The 18,005-nt window shown below is 50.6% G+C and overlaps 2 protein-coding genes across 4 annotated transcripts; both read right to left on the reverse strand.

Moving 5' to 3' along the window:
• Positions 1-1,570: 1,570 nt before the first annotated feature.
• On the reverse strand, positions 1,571-7,523 carry ZNF132 (zinc finger protein 132). Its single transcript, XM_019711577.2, is given in 7 exon segments — positions 1,571-3,116; positions 3,118-3,255; positions 3,257-3,899; positions 5,308-5,360; positions 5,362-5,465; positions 5,580-5,695; positions 6,948-7,523. Coding segments are annotated over 7 exon segments (2,214 nt in total). The 5' UTR covers positions 7,000-7,523; the 3' UTR covers positions 1,571-2,008.
• A 3,629-nt stretch (positions 7,524-11,152) lies between these two features.
• On the reverse strand, positions 11,153-17,793 carry LOC109434553 (uncharacterized). 3 transcript variants are annotated; one of them, XM_074315578.1, is made up of 4 exons: positions 17,401-17,793; positions 15,878-15,959; positions 14,765-14,886; positions 11,153-14,123 (listed from the first exon to the last, which is right to left on the reverse strand). In XM_074315578.1, the coding sequence occupies exon 4, from the start codon at positions 13,474-13,476 to the stop codon at positions 12,517-12,519; it is 960 nt and encodes a 319-aa protein (XP_074171679.1). In that variant the 5' UTR covers positions 13,477-14,123; positions 14,765-14,886; positions 15,878-15,959; positions 17,401-17,793; the 3' UTR covers positions 11,153-12,516. The 3 variants fall into 3 exon arrangements, with proteins under 3 accessions (XP_074171679.1, XP_074171678.1, XP_074171677.1); XM_074315577.1 differs by having other exon boundaries at positions 15,878-16,001; XM_074315576.1 differs by lacking the exon at positions 15,878-15,959.
• Between the last annotated feature and the right edge of the window lie 212 nt (positions 17,794-18,005).

The following is an 18,005-nucleotide window of genomic DNA, read 5'->3' on the forward strand; positions in this document are numbered from 1 at the left end:
CTGAATCTCCTAGTAACACCGTTTCAACCACTATGCTATGATATCCCCTCTTCATGAGGCTTCTCACTCATTGTCCCATTTAGAGTTACTTTCTCCCTCTCTCTGTCCTCCATGCCTTGACGTCAGGCCAGACATCAACCCTCTGCTACCGGTTTGTCCTCATGGACATGAAATCAAGAGACACATTTGTGTTTTTTGAAGACTTAGCAACATAAACATACCAGGGCCCAAGGCTTCAGTGATATTGGGGGCTAGTGACACCATGTTTCTTGCCTTTTAAAGTTCATCTACAGGGCGGACGGGTGGCTCAGTTGGTGAGAGCACAAGCTCTGGGCAACAGGGCTCCCAGTTCGATTCCCACATGGGCCAGCAAGCTGCGCCCTCAGCAACTAGAATGATGACGAGCTGCAGCTGGACGCATGCTGTCAACCACAAGGTTGCTGGTTCAACCCCCACAAGGGATGGTGGGCTGCTGCACCCCCTGCAACTAAGATTGAACACAGCACCTTGGGCTGAGCTCCCGGGTGGCTGGATGGCTCAATTGGTTGGAGCATGTGTTCTCAACTACAAGGTTTCCAGTTCGACTCCCACAAGGAATTGGGAACATTTTCAATTTAATACCATCCCTGCAACTAACAACTCCATCCAAGTCAAGTTGGCGACTGGACTTGGAGCTGAGCTGCACCCTCCACAACTAAGATTGAAAGGACAACAACTTCACTAGGATGGAGCTGATGGGTCCTGGGAAAAAAACACAATTCCCCAATGAAAAGTCCTGGAAATACACACTGTTCCCCTTCCCCAATAAAATCTTAAAAAAAAAAAAAAGTTAATCTACAGAGGCAAAGTGCTTATTTCACTGTGGTATGTGACAGCAGGGCAGTGTCAATTTATTTTCTCACAGTCAACGAATAATTTAGTGACAGTTATGAACAAACATGCATGTCTTCATAGTAATTAGAGAGCAGGACTGAAATTCTGAACATCCTTAGTTTGATACCTGGTCTTATAAGACTGCCAACACCATTTTTGCTTTGAGGAAGCCCGTGAGAGGGACCTTCCTCATCTCTTAGTGTCTCAGTCTGTTCTAGCTGCTGAAATAAAATAACACAGACTGAGCAGTTTTAGAGGCTGGAAGTTCAGGATCCAGGTGTTGGCCAATTTCAATCCCGGTTTCTTGATGAGAACTCTCTTCCTGGCTTGTAGATGGCCGTTTTTTGGTTTTTTGTTTTTTGTTTTTTGCTGTCCTCACAAGGTGGGGAGAAAGGATGCTCTGGGATCTCTTCATTTCTTATAAGGACACTAATCCCATCACAGTCCCTACCCTCATGACCTCACCTGAACCTTGGTTATTACTGTCATATATGGGGCTGGGACTTTTGACATATGAATTTGGGGGCATGCAAGCATCCAGTCTATAACATCATATAAGGAAGCAAACTAATTCTTTGTGACTCTGGTACATAAAGAACTTAAGTCTTCACAGTGACAGGACACGATGTCAGTTTTATAAAATAAAACAAATTGGTGACAGTTGTGAATATTAACACCAGAAGAACAACACTGGAACTATTGGGAACATTTTCAATTTAATACCATCCATCCATGAGGAACATGCATCTTCCCAAGAAGACCAAACTGGACATCCCTCAAGGGCCTTCAACCAGTATGGGTTCAGTTCATTCCCTAACCCTGTCAGAGGCAATGGAAATGAAGCCATTCTAATGGGGCAAGGACAATCTTGATTCCCTCCAGAAAACCGGAAGGAAGGCACAGGGAGCCTTCTCCATGCATATGCAGATAACTGCTACAAATATTTGGATCCAGGCAGTCTGGAAAGAGGATTATGCTCCGACAGGGAGACAACTCTGCCCAGGTTCCTGGGCTGCTCAGACAGGCGTTTTCACATCAGTGGTACATGCAGGTAATTTCTCTATGGGAATTCTGGGGCATGAAGTTTTGACTTGGCTGAAGATTTTCTCACAATGCTATTTCCATAAGGCTCCACTCAGATATGAATCCTTTTATGCTGAGTAAGGTTGCAGAGGCGGCTGAAGATTTTCCCACAGTGGCCACACTCATAAGTCCTTTCTCTGGTGTGAACTATCTGGTGTCGCACAAGGGTGGACCTTTCACTAAAAGCTTTCCCACACTGGCTGCACTTGTAAGGCCTTTCTTGTGTGTGAATTCTGTGGTGACGAACCAGGTGAGAGTTATTGCTGAAGGCTCTTCCGCACTCACTGCACTCATAAGGCCTTTCTCCAGTGTGAACTCTCCAGTGATAAATGAGGCTGGACTTTCGGCTAAAGAATTTCCCACACTCACTGCACTCATAAGGCCTTTCTCCAGTGTGAACCTTCTGGTGTTTAATGAGAATGGAGTTTTGGCTAAAGAATTTCCCACATTCATTGCACTCATAAGGCCTTTCCCTTGTGTGAATTCTCCAGTGCTCAATGAGACTGGAACTGTGAGCAAAGGATTTTCCACACTCACTGCAGTCATAAGGCCTTTCTCCGGTGTGACTCCTCCAGTGTTGAATTAGGCTGGAGCTGCGGCTGAAGGCTTTCCCACACTCACTGCACTCATAAGGCTTTTGTCCAGTGTGAACTTTCTGGTGCTGAATGAGGGTGGTGCTGTTGCTGAAGGATTTCCCACATTCACTGCACACAAAAGGCCGTTCTCCAGTGTGAACTTTCTGATGTTGCAAGAGGTGGGAGCTTTGGCTGAAGTCTCTCCCACACTCACTACATCCAAAAGGTCGTTCTCCAGTGTGAACTTTCTGGTGCTGTATGAGGGTGGAGCTATTGCTGAAGGATTTCCCACATTCGCTGCATTCAAAAGGCCGTTCTCCAGTGTGAACTCTCCAGTGCTGAATGAGAGCAGAGCTGTGGCTGAAGGCTTTACCACATTGAGTGCATTCATATGGTGTTACTTGGGTGTGAACTTTCTGATGTCGAAGGAAATTGGAGCTTTGGCTGAAGGCTCTTCCACATTTGCTGCACTGAAAAGGCCTTTCTCCAGTGTGAACTTTCTCATGTCGAGTGAGGTGTGACCTGTTATTGAAGGTTTTCCCACACTCACTGCACTCGTAAAGCCTTTCTCCTGTGTGAACTCTGATGATGAACAAGTGTGATTTTGTGGCTGAAAGTTTTCCCACAGTTGCTACACTCATAGTATTTTACTCCACTGTGAAATTTCTTGTGCTTCCTCAGTTTAGATGCGTGACTAAAGGCCTTCCCACACTCCTTACACACGAGATGCTTCTCCAGTGTGAAACTTTTGGTAATTATCAAGGGTTGATTTCTCCTCTAAGAAATTTCCAATTATTGGACATCTAAACAGTATCTCTTCAGAGTGCATTTTCAGGTGGTTTAGGAGGGCGGAGCTCTTCTGGAAGTCTGTGCCACAGTCACTGCACTTGAGGAGCTGCACAGGATGGGAACTGTGTGGGAAGGCCCCCCTGCACTCTGTGCTTCTATGTGGCTTCCCACCGCTGTCGATGGCCGAGTGCCAGAGGAGGTCATGGCTGTCTGAGACATCCTTACTACCTTGCCTGCAAGTGAAGGGCTTCTCTGACAGACAGACTACAGTACTCTTCACAAACGCATCCCCGTCCTTGTTCCGTCTGAAGGGGTTGTCTCTACTGTGCTCCTTCTGGTACTGGGGAAGGCTTGCACTAAACCCAGATTCTCTTCTACATGTGTAGGGGGTCTCCTCAGGATGTGCTCCTTGCTGCCCATCTAGGTGCAAAATGTCTTTCAGGAATGGGCCACATGTGTCACAGATATCAGTCTTCTGGGTGAAAGAATGTGCACTGGGGATCCTGATCTGTGACACCCCTTCTACAGAAGCATTCTGCTTGGAACAGGCCTCCTCATCTTCCACTCCATGCCAACAACCTGAAAGCAGAGAAATTTACAGTTAATGGAGTGTCCCATTTGATGGAAAGGTGACTTCATTAGAAATGTGTAACTGACATATAGGAATGGCTCCAAGGGATTACTGACAGGCCAAGGGGGCCAGAATAAGAATGAAGGGCCTGCTGTGCAGGACAGTGCACAGCCAAACCACAGAACAGAGACCTCACCAGAGGCAAGGACTGCTATGGGCAAAGGACTTGAATGAACATTCCTCAAAAAAAAAAGATACACAGTTGGCTAATAAACATATGCAAAGATGTTCAACATCATTAGTGATTAGAAAAATGCAAATCCAAACCTGAGTGAGTTACCACTTCACACCCACTAGGGTAACTGTAGGAAAAAAAGACAATAATAAGTGTTGATGAAGTAGGAAATTGGAATGTTCACACTCTGCAGTGGGAATATAAAATGGTGCTGCCAGTTTGGAAAACAGTTTGGCAATTGCACTCCTATGTACCACCCAAGAGAAATGAAAATATAGCCACACAAAAACCTGCATGTGAATGTTCATAGCAGCATTTTTTATAATAGCCAAAAAGTGAAAACAAGCCAAATGCCCATCAACTGATGAATGCTTAAACAAACTGTAGTATTTCCCTAGAATGGAATATTTTTCAGCCATAAAAAGGAATGAAGGACTGATATGAGCTAGAACATGGATGAACCTCAAAAACACTACGCTAAGTGAAAGCCAGTCACAGGAAAACATATATTGTGTAAATCCACTTATATGAAATGTCCAGAATAAGCAAATCTATATATAATCAAAAAGGAGGCTGCCCGTCACTGGGGGGAAAGGGATGAGGGAAGATGGGGAATGACTGCTAATGGGTACAAAGTTTCCCTTCACGTGATGAAAATGTTCTAAAATTACGTTTTGATATTTATACAACTATACAAACATACTTATTTTTGTTTTTTAAGATTTTCAGTTTACAGTTATTACAATGATAAAATTTGGTTTGCTTTAATTTCAGGTTATTCTTTTTCATTTTTCCTCTGATAGTGTAGATAAAACATACACTTTAAAAGGGTGAACTTTATGGTTTATCTCAATAAAGCTGTTTTTTAAAAAGTCTCGGGGGAGGGGTAGGACCTGGGTATGGCCCCAAATTGGGTCAAGCTCAGTGGGATCCGTTAGGCCAACTAGAGATGCCTGAATCCGAACCTCTGCTCCCACAATGCCCCTGGGCATCAACTATTAGGATTGCTCATGAGGCTGCTCAGAGACAAAGCCTGGTCCCAGTACCCACAGCACCTATAACAGGAAACCTAGGAAAGAAGCAGCATCCATGGTCTGGCTTTGGGACAAACAGAACTTTCTATGGGAAAAAGCCTGGGCAGAAGTTGGTTACCACAGTGGAGCAGGGCATAAGGACCTTACCAAGAGAGGTCATGAGCTCAAAGTTCTCCAGCATCACATCGTGGTACAGGTGCATCAAGGAGGCCCCACTCCTCCTTGGAGAAGTACACGGCCACATCCTCAAAAGTCACTGGGCTCTGCAATGATGGGAGAGCTGAGTCAGGGTGCCAATAGATGAGCTGAAAAACAAAGAAACAAAATAGTCAAATGGACTCGTCCAGGCCCTTAACCTGTGACTACATTTACCACTGGCATCTCCTTGTAACCCCTCAGTCCATCTTCCCCTTCCCCACCTGCAACTGATCCTCCTTCTCAGGCCCCCACTTCAGAGGAGGTAACAGGTTCTGGCACCATTGGTCTCTCTCTCCCCTTGTAGTCCCACTGATAACTGCTTCCAGGTCACTCCAACCTAGAGGAACAAAAGGCAGGTGGGCATGCTTTCTGAGCTCTGGACTGGCATGCAGCCCCCCTCCCCTCACTGGCCAATTTCCAGATATGAGAAAATTGGGGCTATTCTTTCTCCCTTAAGCCTCTAGTACGAGGGCCCATTAGTTCACATTCCCTAACCTTGTACACATTATGCTTTCGACCATACCATCCTCCTATTTCCACCGACCCACACCCCTTGACCACACCACAGGCATCTCCCTAGAGTCCCCACATCCCACTATGCACATGGCATACCTGAGAAAGACAACCAGGATCCAATACTGAACTTGACCTGCCCCAGGATTCCCACCATCCCCACTGCCAGAGACAGTCATCACCCCTCTAGTTAATGCCTCCCCTCCTTGCCCAGCTGTTTCAACATTCAGCTCCCTGGAACCATTAGTATATCTTAAACACCCCTGGTTCTCTTCCACCTCTGCACTTGTACATATTGTCCCCTGCCCAGTCAGAGCTGTCCTCCCTCTTCCTAATACACAAATCCCAGACCCATGGGCCCCCAACCTTGGCTTGGGGACTCAGCTTGGCCTGACTCTTTCCCTGCTACTCCACCAGACGGACAAAATCCCCAGGCCCCAAAAACCTGATGAGCTGTAGAAAGGTAAACCAATCTAATCTCAGGCCTCACTGTCATCCTACCTCTGTTGCTTCTATTCTTCATTTTGTAAAAATTCCAGGTCTACTCTCTGCTCAGAGGCTTGGTCACCATCCTGAACCCAAGCCACAGCTGCACACAGTGTCCACACCCAAGCCTCCACTCCTTGGATGTCTCCAGCCTGGACATGTCATAAAGCACACTTGTTACCTCAATTTGGCAGTCTCTGGGACATCTCAAATACAATATGGTCAAAACTCAACGCTTTATCTTCCCTGTGAAATTTCCTCACACCAACTTCCACATCTGAAAAACCTATCAGCGTCAACCCTGATATCTCTCTGCTCCACATAAGGAAATCTAGTCCACCCTCTTTAAACTTATATGCACCTCCAAGCAATTTGCACATGCTGGTCCTTGTGCCTGGACACTCTTCCAGACCTTTTCCCATGGGATTCCAGAAACGTGAACCCCACCATATAACCTCTGGCCTGGACTCAGGATGCTAGGGGAAAGTAATGATCAAGGCCCCGGATTCATGTGTAGGCGGAGGTCCAGAACACAACCAGTTCCTAAACCGGGGATCCCGCGGGTGAGGGTCTGAGGCACCTCCACTCACCTGTGGCGAGTCCATCAGCGACGGCCAGCCTGGCCGAAACCTGCGGGCTCATCCGAACCCCACATACCACTGGACTGGGCGGCCGCAGGCTGACAGTCGCACTCAAGACGAAGACACAAAGCGTCGGTTCCACATCCGGGAAAACCGAGACTCAGGAAGGATGAATCATTAACTGCGAGTGAAAGCGCGTGCAAATGTGCGGCGAAAGTCCCGGAACTTCCCTGCTTCCTTCTCCTCGGGTTCCAGCGGCCCGCCTGTGCAGCGACCCACCGGGAGAAAAAAGAACACAGCAATGGCGACGACGGAAGTCCCGTCTAGTCCGCTGCTTCCCCCACGGAAACGCTCCACTCGTAGCCTGATTGGCTCAAGGCCCGCAGCGGACTATGACACTTTCCTTGAGTCAATCGCGGCTTGATCGTTGCCTAGGTGACCAACAGGGAGGCACCTCTCATCGCTGCTCACGATACACGAACTACATTACCCAGAAAGCCCCTCACCGTGCGTTGCAACAGTGCTGACCAATGAGAGCTCAGAAGAGGGGCATTTCTGGGCGGACCGCACGTACTGTGGTCAATGATAGCCTAGGGGTGGATGTTTTGGAAACCGCCACGCAGGCTGGAGTGGGACTTCCAGTGTCGGACCATTGTTTGGCGTCTCCCTATTATGTCCTTACAGGGCTGACGCACCAGATTGCCGGGCTGTGGGCGGCGCCCGAGAGGCTTCCCGGGAGCGGAGAAGGCGCGAGAGACTGGAGGTCCCGCCTCTGTTCCCTGTAACCCAGCGATTGTCATGCCTCCGCGAGCCCTCGTGTCCCGAGCCGTAGCGGGGCGGCCCCGGGCCCTCTGGCCGCACCAGACTGGGGTGTCCGCCAGGGCCTCCGCCAAAGCTCGTACGTGTCCTCAGTGTGGTGTGCGCTTTACCGAGCGGGAGACGGAGGCACAACAGTCACCCGTCCGGATCCAGCATATGGCTGGACTGCGAACGTGACCAGTGAGCTGATCGACTAGGCACAGACAGGTGAGGAAGTGTCTCCTGGCCCCTACCCAGCTGCACTCCAACCCCCGTGTCCTAAGTTCCCCACTGAGTCTCAGGCGTCGGCGTTCAGGACCGTGGAGCGTTCACAGGTAGGGGTCTCCATTTCAGAATCCAGCATGGTAAGATGTAGGGGATACAGGCAGGTCTGCACGTGCAATAAATGGCTCGCCGTGAGACCCAGAGCGTTTGGAAAAGTCCTCGTGTCCCCACTGCAGGGAACCAAGGGGGTGAGGAGAGGAGTCCTGCCTCTGTTGGCGGGCTGAGTAGAAAATTTTGAATAGAAGAAGGATGACCATGATCTAGGGTAGGATTTTGCAAGTATCCCAATGGATAGTGAGTGAACACACTACACTGGTGGGAGAGGGGTTGCAGAGGGGCTGAGAATAAGGAGATTCATGAGGATGCTGCTGCAATATTCTTCAAGACGGTTATAATGGTGGCCTGTCTGGAATAGTAGTAGCAGGAGAAGTGAGAAATTACGATTCCGGATCGATTTTCAGATGGAGTCGATGGGGTTTCCTGCTGTACTTGGGGAGTGAATGTAATTGAGGGATGAAGGGCCATCCCACATGTTTAGGAAGAATGAAGATGGAGGTTGGCAGGAGGAGAATGTTTTGGGGAAGATTAGCAGTTGGATTTTATAGGTATAGAGTCTGAATTGTCTGGAGACCTCTGAGTGGAGGTGACACATACGCCGGTGAACACACAGGGAGTTCCTGTTTGGCTACCGGGTGTCGAGGTTTCAGTGCACTGGTGGCTGGGACTTAGAGAAGGGGCTGAGAATGGGATTTTGGAAGGCGAGTCGTAGGCTGTGATTACAGATGGGCCATGAAGTGAGTGTGGGGTGTCCAGTTTAAGGACCAGTGACTGAGTGGAAGAGGTGGGTGCAAAAAGAGAAGCACTGTCCCAAGACCAGTAGATCTTGGAAAAGTGCACATGCAGGAAGAGGGCCAATGCTCTCAGATACCTCAGAGGTCAGGGTTTGGGAGACATAATGGGAGGTGGCTGGTAGGACAGAGACTGGGGTCCCAGGTCCCGTGCCCAGTGCTTAGATCACATCTATCTGCTCCACGACCTGGTGTTGTAGGAACCAGTGACCTTCCAGGACAAGGTCATATTCCTCTTTCAGAAAAAGGGGAGCTCATTAGTGAAGTCCAGTGCGGCTCCTACTGTGACGTGATTCTGCCCTCACCAGGTCAGGCTGCTGTGCTCCCTGTGGGAGGTGCTGTTGGCCCTGGAGCTGGCCCATCTCCTGCTACCTCTTTTCCGAGACTGCTATATAAACAACCCCAACACCTTTTGCCTTGGCTTCTTGACAACCGTGGTCCAGGGTCAAAAGTATCATAACCCAAGTAGCAGATCACATCCAGCTCAATGATTTTCTAGCCAGGTAACCCAGACAGGGTCTGTGGCTTTTCTGTCCCCTCTATCACACTTCTTCAGTCCAGCAGAAATTTTCTGCCAGCTACCCCTTGTCAGCCCCCATATGGCATCATGGGCACTGACATGACCATTGATTATGAGGCCACTGAGCTTTTCCAGTGAGATCTTCCCTGGCTGTTCATTTTGTGAGGTTCAGTTCTCCCAGAGGCATACATGATCCTTACCCACCTTGGTCTGTCATGGGGTGAATCACCCTATCCTGGGGCTGACCTCTCACAAACCACTTGATCTCCTATAAGAATTACTTCCTCCACCCCAGTGTGGTCACCCAACTTGAATACTGCAAGGAGTCCTGGCTGGTGGACATGGCAGCTCGAATCAGTCCATGACCAGAGAGGCCCACAGAGCACCAGTCCTGGTGAGTGCAAGGCTGGTGTGGGAGGGCCTGGTCTCTGATCTTGTATCTGACCTGTGACCTCTGTTCCCTTAGTATCAAAGTGAATAGCCATGCTTCTTTTCTGTCTTTCTGACCCCTTCTAACACTTCATCCTACTACCCCCTGACTCCTGTTCCCTAGCTGACTCCTCTCTGTCATCTGCCTCACAGCTTTTCTCCTTCTCCCCTCTATGGCTAGGTCCTCCACCACTGGCATGTCCTCTCCTTAACATGTGCTGAGCTGATACTTATCTTTATATAGTTCTTTAAACCTGCTCCTTTGTTTGGTAAGCTCTGGCATAACCAGGGAAATACTAAGATTCCGATAAGCTGGCGGTGTGTACAGAGCCCTGGTGGGGAGAGCAGAAGGCAGGTTCAAGACACCACCCATGCACTGCAGGCAGCCATAGCCACACAGGTACAAGGAGCTGTGCTTCTGAATATCCATGTCTACCCTGAGGCCCCAAGTTTCACTTGGACTTTAACTCTGATCTCAAAACCTCCATGTTAATAGAAGACAATTATTATACCCAGAAGGGACAGCCTGAGTCAAAGGGTGCCCTCACCCCTAGGGATGCTGGGGAGAGCTGAGGCCAACTTGCCAAATGCTTGGCTGACCACAAGCCTGCCTGGGATGCTATCCCTTATGTGGTCAGCTTCAGGAAATGAGGGAAGAGAGTCACCGTGAGTGTGGTGGCTGCAGTGCCACTGCCCATGCTACATGCTATGGGGTAAATTCTGTGGGCCCACAGCCTTCATGTCTGGAGGCCTGGTTTGCTTATTTTCTGAGAGTCACAAATGTTGGCCCAGGAACACATGTGCAGCTTATATACCTTTAAACTTTGTATAAGTTTCTGGGAAATCGTTCTCAACATTTATACAATCAAAAGGCTCCACATAAAAATATGATCTCTCACTCCTCTAGGAAAACCAGAAAATGGGGAAACAACCATATGTTGATTCCACTATTTCTGACCCCTATACTCAAGGACAGCTCTGCCTCAGTGGCAGCAAAAGCCAGCATGTGGTGAAGACTGTAGCCACCACACTCACCTGGAATACTCGCAGGGCCACAGCAATCCTGGACTACTGGGTCGCTTCTCAGTCCCTTGTTCCTGCCTGTGCAGTGATTGCCTTGCAGTGAACAGCCCAGGGAGGATGTAGGAGTTCTTTATCGGACTCTTCGCTCGGGGAGTGAGCAGCAAACTGCTGGCCGTGCCTGTTCTAAAGGGGCACCCACACTTGTTCCAGAGGACAAGATGAGAGTGTGCAGGACTTCCCAAGACCTGCAGAGCTGAGTCTCTTCTGTGGCCAAAGTCACTATCAGCAAATTGTGCACAATGCAAATCAGGTTTTCCCAGGGTTTTGTTTTGAGATTTTATTACAGAGAGCTATTGCTTGCTAATTTTTGTGGTATAAATTCCACTATGGCTGATTTCAGGCTACCCATGTGATGTCATTAAATGTGGACTCGAGCACAAACAGCTCCTATGAGTGGCTGTGATGTGGCCCAGGCACGCCCTGATGATAGATACCTCCTCCATTTGCCAGAATCTCCAGTTCCCTGACCTTAGAGCCACTGTTTCTGCACTCACTTATGGTCCCACCTGGCCCTGCAGATCTTACACCTACCTACAAATTCTGAACTCCAGGGTCCTTACTCATGGGCAGGTCCCAGGAGCCAGTCAGAAATTTCTGACAGGAAAGGGGGACAAAGAGCGGTGTGCACAAGCCCAGGAAATCCAGCTGCAACTTAACAGTACTGGGCCCCTTGACAGTACTGAGCAATGTGGGACATTCCCAGGAATAAGGGAATCCTGCCCAGAAAGTACTAGAAATTGCCACATCAAATACCCAATTTCCAAAAAGCTCTGGGCCCAACAGGTAGTCCTGGCTTCCACAAACAAGATAGCCCAGAGACCTTCAGTCTGTCCCAGGAGGCCTTGCGCCACAAGGCAAATTAGATTAAGCCATTCCTTGACATCCTGCTGTCGAAGTTGGGCCCCCTACAAAAGCCCTTCCCCGTTTTTGCTCTGTTAAAGCCCAGGTCTATTCTCAGTCTCGCCCACAACAAGAATGGAGCCCCAGGATTAAAGATGGCTTCAACAATAAGGCCTTTATCATCACACTCAAGGCAGGTGGTTCCAGGGCTGGGGAATTTGGAGACTGGATAGACCTACTGTCAGCATCCTCTGTAGATTCAACCATGCCTACAAAGAAAGGAAACCTAGTCAAGAAATCCTCAGACTCCAGTCCAGATACTGCTGGAACTAGGCCAGGACAAAGCCTGACCTACTGGGGACAGAAGGGAGGTGGAAATGAGGCCACACCAAAGGGCTCCCATCACTCACAGCTCCTTCCAGGGAATCAGAGAGCACAAGGTCTGCCTTCCCTGAGTATGCTGAGATGACAGGCACATGCTGTGGGGACCTGCCAGCTGGTAGAGGTGAGATGGCATCTGGCAGTGACATTATCTGGCAAACGACCTGGACAGGTTAGAAAGTGCAGTACAGCCCCCACATATCTGGAAGTAAAGCTTCCCACATATCTGGCACTCATGGCAATCTCCCAGTAGGGGTGTGGGGATGTGTAAGTTTACATTTTTGGCTGATGGCTTCCTCACAGAGGTTCCTTTCACAGTTTTCTCAGGAGCAAGTCCTTTTATGGTAAACAAGGAGAAAGCCCAAGCTCATGGTTTTCCACATTTGCCATACCTCTAAGGCCTTTCTCTGTTGTGACCCCTCTGGTGCTGAGTGAGGCTGGAGCTCTGGCTGAAGGCATTCCTGTGTCCTCTGCACTCCAAAGGCTCTTTTCCAGTGTGACCCTTCTGATGCTTAGAGAGGTTTGAGCTGTAGCGGAAAGCTTTTCCGCATTTGTTGCACTTGTAAGGTTTTACTCCAGTGTGAACTCTCTGGTGCTGACTGAGGATGGCGCTTTCGCTGAAGGCCTTCCCACACTGGCTGCACTCATAAGGCCTTTTTCCAGTGTGGACTTTGCGGTGCTTAACAAGGTTAGAGCTGTAGCTGAAAGCTTTCCCGCACTCACTGCATTCATAGGGCCTTTCTCTGGTGTGAACCTTCTGGTGCTGAATGAGGGCAGAGCTTTGACTGAAGGCTTTTCCACATTCGGAGCACTCATAAGGCTTTTCTCCAGTGTGAATTCGCTGGTGTGGGATGAGGTTGGAGGGGCAGCTAAAGGCTTTCCCACACTGGCTACATTTATAAGGCCTTTCTCCGGTGTGACTCCTCTGATGCAGAATAAGTTTGGAGGTCTGTCGGAAGGCTTTCCCACATTTACTGCATGCAAAAGGCCTTTCTGTGTTGTGCACTTTCTGGTGCCGGACCAGATGAGAGCTGTTAATGAAGGCTTTCCCACACTCACTGCACTCGTAAGGCCGTTCTCCGGTGTGGATTTTCTGATGCTCAACAAAGTTGGAGATACAGCTGAAGACTCGCCGGCACTGTCTACACTCATAAGGCCGGTCTGTGTTGTGCACTTTCTGGTGCCGAACCACATGGAAGCTGCGAGTGAAGGCCTTCCCGCACTGTGCACACTCATATGGCCACTCTCCAGTGTGGACTCTCTGATGCTGGACCAGCAAGTGTTTGCGGGTGAAGGCCTTCCCACACTCACTGCAACTGTGATTTGTTTTTCCAGCATGAACATTCTGGTGCATCCTCAACTTAGATGGGTGGCTGAAGGCCTTCCCACAGGCGTTGCACACGTGTGGTGCTTCTCCAGTGTGAACTTTTCGGTGATGAACAAGGGTCGCATTCTCTGTGGGGGCATTTTGACCTACTGGGCAGCTGAAGGGTGTCCCTGTGGAGTGAGTCAGCAGGTGATCAAGGAGCACGAGGGCCTTCAGGAAGGCCTTTCCACAGCCACCACACTTGAGGGGCTTCTGTACAGCATGGATCCCCTGCTGCTGGTGACAGGGGCTGGGTCAGGGGGATTCCCCGTGCCCCGGGCTCCTGCATGGCTCCCCCTCACTGTGGGAGGCCTGGAGGAGATAGTGGCTGTCCATGATGTCCTTACAACACTCCCTGCATGTGATGGTTTTCTCCCCACTGTGCTCCTCGTGCTGGCGAGAGTTTGCACTGAGTAGGAAGCCTTTCCCGCACACCTCAAACTTGTATGGTTTGTGCCTAGTGTGTGTTCCCTGGTGTTCAGCCATATGCAACATGCCTTTCAAGACCAGGCCACACATGTCACAGGGATTGACCTTCTGGGTGGAAAGACCTGCCTCAGGGGTCCTCAACTGGAGCACTCCTTGTATAGAAACACCCTGCTCAGGAGGGGTTTCCTCTGCTCCACACCGACAACCTGAAAGCAGAGAAATGCTGGTGATGTATATGTCCTACATTTGTTGAAAGGGGGAAGCCCCTTCACAGATGTGTGTCTAACACATTCAGAAATGAGTCTGTAGGATGAAGTCAGGGTGAAGTATAGCCAGTAGTGCAGGATGGGGCTCAGGAAGGCCACAGAAGGCAAGGCCTCAGCATGTGTGACAATGCAGGGCTGGGGTTCAGGCTGGGAGCAGAGGCAGGGACTCCAACTCATTCCTCAGCTCTTAGCAGGACCCAGTACAGGCAAGCCCCAGGAAATTTCTGACAGGAAAGGGGGACAAAGAGTAATGTGCACAAGCCCAGGAAATCCAGCTGCAACTGGGCATCTGGTGCTCAAGTCTATGAAGATAGGTGCACATTCCTGATACATTGACTGTAGGCAAGTGTGGGATGACCCTACAAAGGGACTGGAGGAGGAAAATGAGGGAAATGTAGAGATCAGAGCAGTGGGGTCATCTGTCATCCAGGACCCAGGGACAAAGTAGAAATAGCAAGAAGGTAGTGTCCAAGAAGGTGTGGCTACTGGCCCCAGCAACAAACACTAGTGGACACAGGGCAAACGCCAAGTACAATGTGAACCCAGCCCCGATGTCACCTCTGCCCCCAGCTCCCACTCACCAGAGCTAGGCCCCCTCCTGGCCTCTCTTGCAGTGGCTGGAGACATGTCCACTCTATTGGGTACCCAGGGCTCTTTGCCCTGTTTCAAGTGGACAACCACACAGGACTTGGTCCTATAAGTCCTAGGAGAAAGACAGGGTGGGTAAGTGGCTGGCCCAGCTCAGGGCAACCCACTCTGTGACAGACTAAAGGGAGCTCATGCCATTTTTCCAACTGGGAAGAAAACAATATTAAAAAATAAGCCTCTGAGGAGTGCCTCACAGGAACAGCCCAATGGTCAGTGTCTGCAGTCCATGGCATAGCCAGGTTCCTGGAAATGTCTGACAGAAAAAGGGGACAGTTAGGGCGGACAGGTGGCTCAGTTGGTTAGAGTGCAAGTTCTGGGCAACACGGCTGCTGGTTCGATTCCCATATGGGCCAGTGAGCTGCACCCTCTACAACTAGAATGAAGTCAATGAGCTGCCGCTCAGCTCCCAAGTGGCCAGGTGGCTCAGTTGGTTGGAGCACAGGCTCTCAACCACAAGGTTGCTGGTTCGACTCCTCGATTCCCTCAAGGGATGGTGGGCTCTGCCCCCCGCAACTAAGATTGAACACAGCACCTTGAGCTGAGCTGCTGCTAAGTTCCCGGATGGCTCAGTTAGTTAGAGCGCATCCTCTCAACCACAAGGTTGCCGGTTTGACTCCTGCAATGAATGGTGGGTTGCGCCCCCTGCAACTAACAACGGCAACTGGACCTGGAGCGGAGCTGCACCCTCCACAACTAAAATTGAAAGGACAACAACTTGACTTGGAAAAAGTCCCAGAAGTATACACTATTCTCCAATAAAGTCCTGTTTCCCTTCCCCAATAATAATAATAAGGGGTGGGGGTTACAGAAACTGGGCACAGAGGTCCCACCAATTTGGACAGACTCAGCCAGCCAGACTAAGGCTCCCAGCTGGGGAAGGCTTCAGAAGCAGGTGTTGGGGCTCCTCTGGCCCAGTTCTGCACACACAGTAGACAGTCCAGGGGAGAAAGCAGTGTCTGTGCTCAGCTGTGGGAAGACAGCTGCTCCTGGGAGAAGAGGAAGGGCAGAGCCTAGAACAGGAGTCTGGGTGGGTAGGAGGGCCTTACGCAGCGAGGCCACAAGTGCCAAGTTCTGCAGCATCACATTGTAGTACAAGCATCTTTGAGCCTCATCCAGGAGCTCCCACTCCTGAGAGAAGAACACAGCCACGTCCTCAAAGGTTCCCCAGCCCTGCCATGTTGAAGACAGCTAAGTCAACCAGACCAAAAGGCGGCAGACAAATGAACAACAAAATAAACACACACAGATGAACCCATCCGGACCTGTGCCTGTAAACCTACTCTCTCCGCCTCTTGTGGGCAGTCTGGGATCCCCAAACAATGCCCCTAACACACTCGTAGGTCACCCTCCTCCCCAAGCTCCAGTGCCATGAGTGTCACTGTCTCCTCATATTCCATTGATCACAGTGTCCTTCAAACAGCAGGCAGGTGGGCAGTAGATGCCATCTAAGCTGTGAGGATCAAGAACAGCTGGTGAGCCCATGAGGCCCAATCCCACTGGGGCTGAATAAGCACCAACGCCAGTCCCACTGTCATCCTACCTCTACCTCCAATATGCTTCAACCTCCACCCCAGGGACCTTGGTCACCTTGTGGACCCTCCTCTCCCACACACACCTTCCCTCGTAGCTGTTCCTCCCTGCATCTGACTTTGTGATACCCAGCACCGCTGCCCAGGTACACAGGCCAGCCACCCAGTCCTCAGCTGTCCTGTAGGGCATCCATTACCATGACCCAAAGATGCCCCCTCTTAAATCTGAACCAGAGTTCTACCTCAGGTCACAGGCTGGCTACTGCCAACTGGTTATCTCCAAGCCCAACCCCTCTGTACAACTTAGACCACATTCAGCACCCATTCAATGCTCAGGAGTCCCTGGGGCATCTCAGCCTTAACATGGTCAAAATCCATGTGCTGATCTTCCCTGAAGCCTGCTCCTCCCACCAACTTCCCCATCTCAGTTCATTCTCTTCTGCTTTCTCGTTGCTGAGGCCAAAATCCAGGGGGATGCCCCTACCTCCTCTGCTTCTCTCTCTCATCCTCCACATCATAAAATCTGGCTGGCTTAAGTTAAAAGATCCAAAATCCAACCCCTCCCAACTCCTCACAGCTCTAGCCCAGCAGCCACCATAACCCTTTCTCCTCCATCTGTTTTCCATTCTGCAGCCACAGGAAACCTGTGAACACCTGAGTCAAATCACCTCCCTCCTCTGATCCAAACCTTCCAGGGCTCCCACCCCTCTCACATTCCAAGCCTGACTCCACCAGTCATAAGGGAGACCTGCAGTTCCCTGAACACTCCCAGCTCAGCCTGGCTTCCAAACATTTGCACATTCGGGTCCCTATGCCTGTAGCAGCTTTCCACACCTTATTCCACTGGACTCCAGAAATGAACCTTTCCACCTAACCCCTGGCCAGGACTCAGGACCTTGGGCTTGGGGTGACTCTAGGGTCTCCAGTAGCACAGGAAGGGGTGGAAGAGAAGAGTCCAGGGATATCCCTCTCCCCTCTATCTGGGGTCCTGGGCCATCTGGGTAGGAGTCCGAGTGAGAGGGCCGCGGGGCGCCACTCACCCGCGCCGGGTCCATCAGCGCCGCCGCTGCCGCCATTGGACCTGGACTGGACCTGTGGGGTCAGCCAACCCCACACCTGCACTGGACTAGGTGCCCGCCCGCCGCCCGTCACACTCGGGGACTCAGTCTCCACGGTATAAACGCGCACGAGTCCAAGGGCACCGTCTCCGGGGGCCGCGGGGATCCAGAGCGGGGCGGAGGACGCCTCGTTACAGAAGATCATCTCGTAGAATGCGAGGGGTTCGGTCCCATCCTGCTGTCTGTCTGGTCCCGAGGAGACGCCTGAACAGCGGCTGGGACCCAGCGTTAGAGTTCCCAAAGGCGGCGTAAAACGACCTGTAAAGAGCAAAAAGAACGTCCGCAGGGGCGCTACCGGAAGTCCCGCACCCACCTACTAGAACCACAGGAAATAGCTCTTCTTGTAGGCTGGCTGTGATTGCTCCAGGGGCCGCCGCCATCCCCCCGGAGCCTTCTGGTCAATGTAGTTCGGCCCCAGCGGCTCCGCGAGGGTCGCTAGGAAAAGGAGTCCCGACATGAAGAATGGCAAAGTCGCGTTTTAGCTTCTTAAAGGATCCGCTCCTGGATTTTCTCCTTCAGAGACGTCC

This window comes from Rhinolophus sinicus, linkage group LG11 (assembly GCF_036562045.2).
Source record: "Rhinolophus sinicus isolate RSC01 linkage group LG11, ASM3656204v1, whole genome shotgun sequence".
Classification (NCBI taxonomy): domain Eukaryota; kingdom Metazoa; phylum Chordata; class Mammalia; order Chiroptera; family Rhinolophidae; genus Rhinolophus; species Rhinolophus sinicus.

Bases quoted from the DNA above. Each gene is read 5' to 3' on its own strand.
- LOC109434553 (XM_074315576.1), bottom strand. From the start codon at position 13,476: ATGCACCAGAATGTTCATGCTGGAAAAACAAATCACAGTTGCAGTGAG.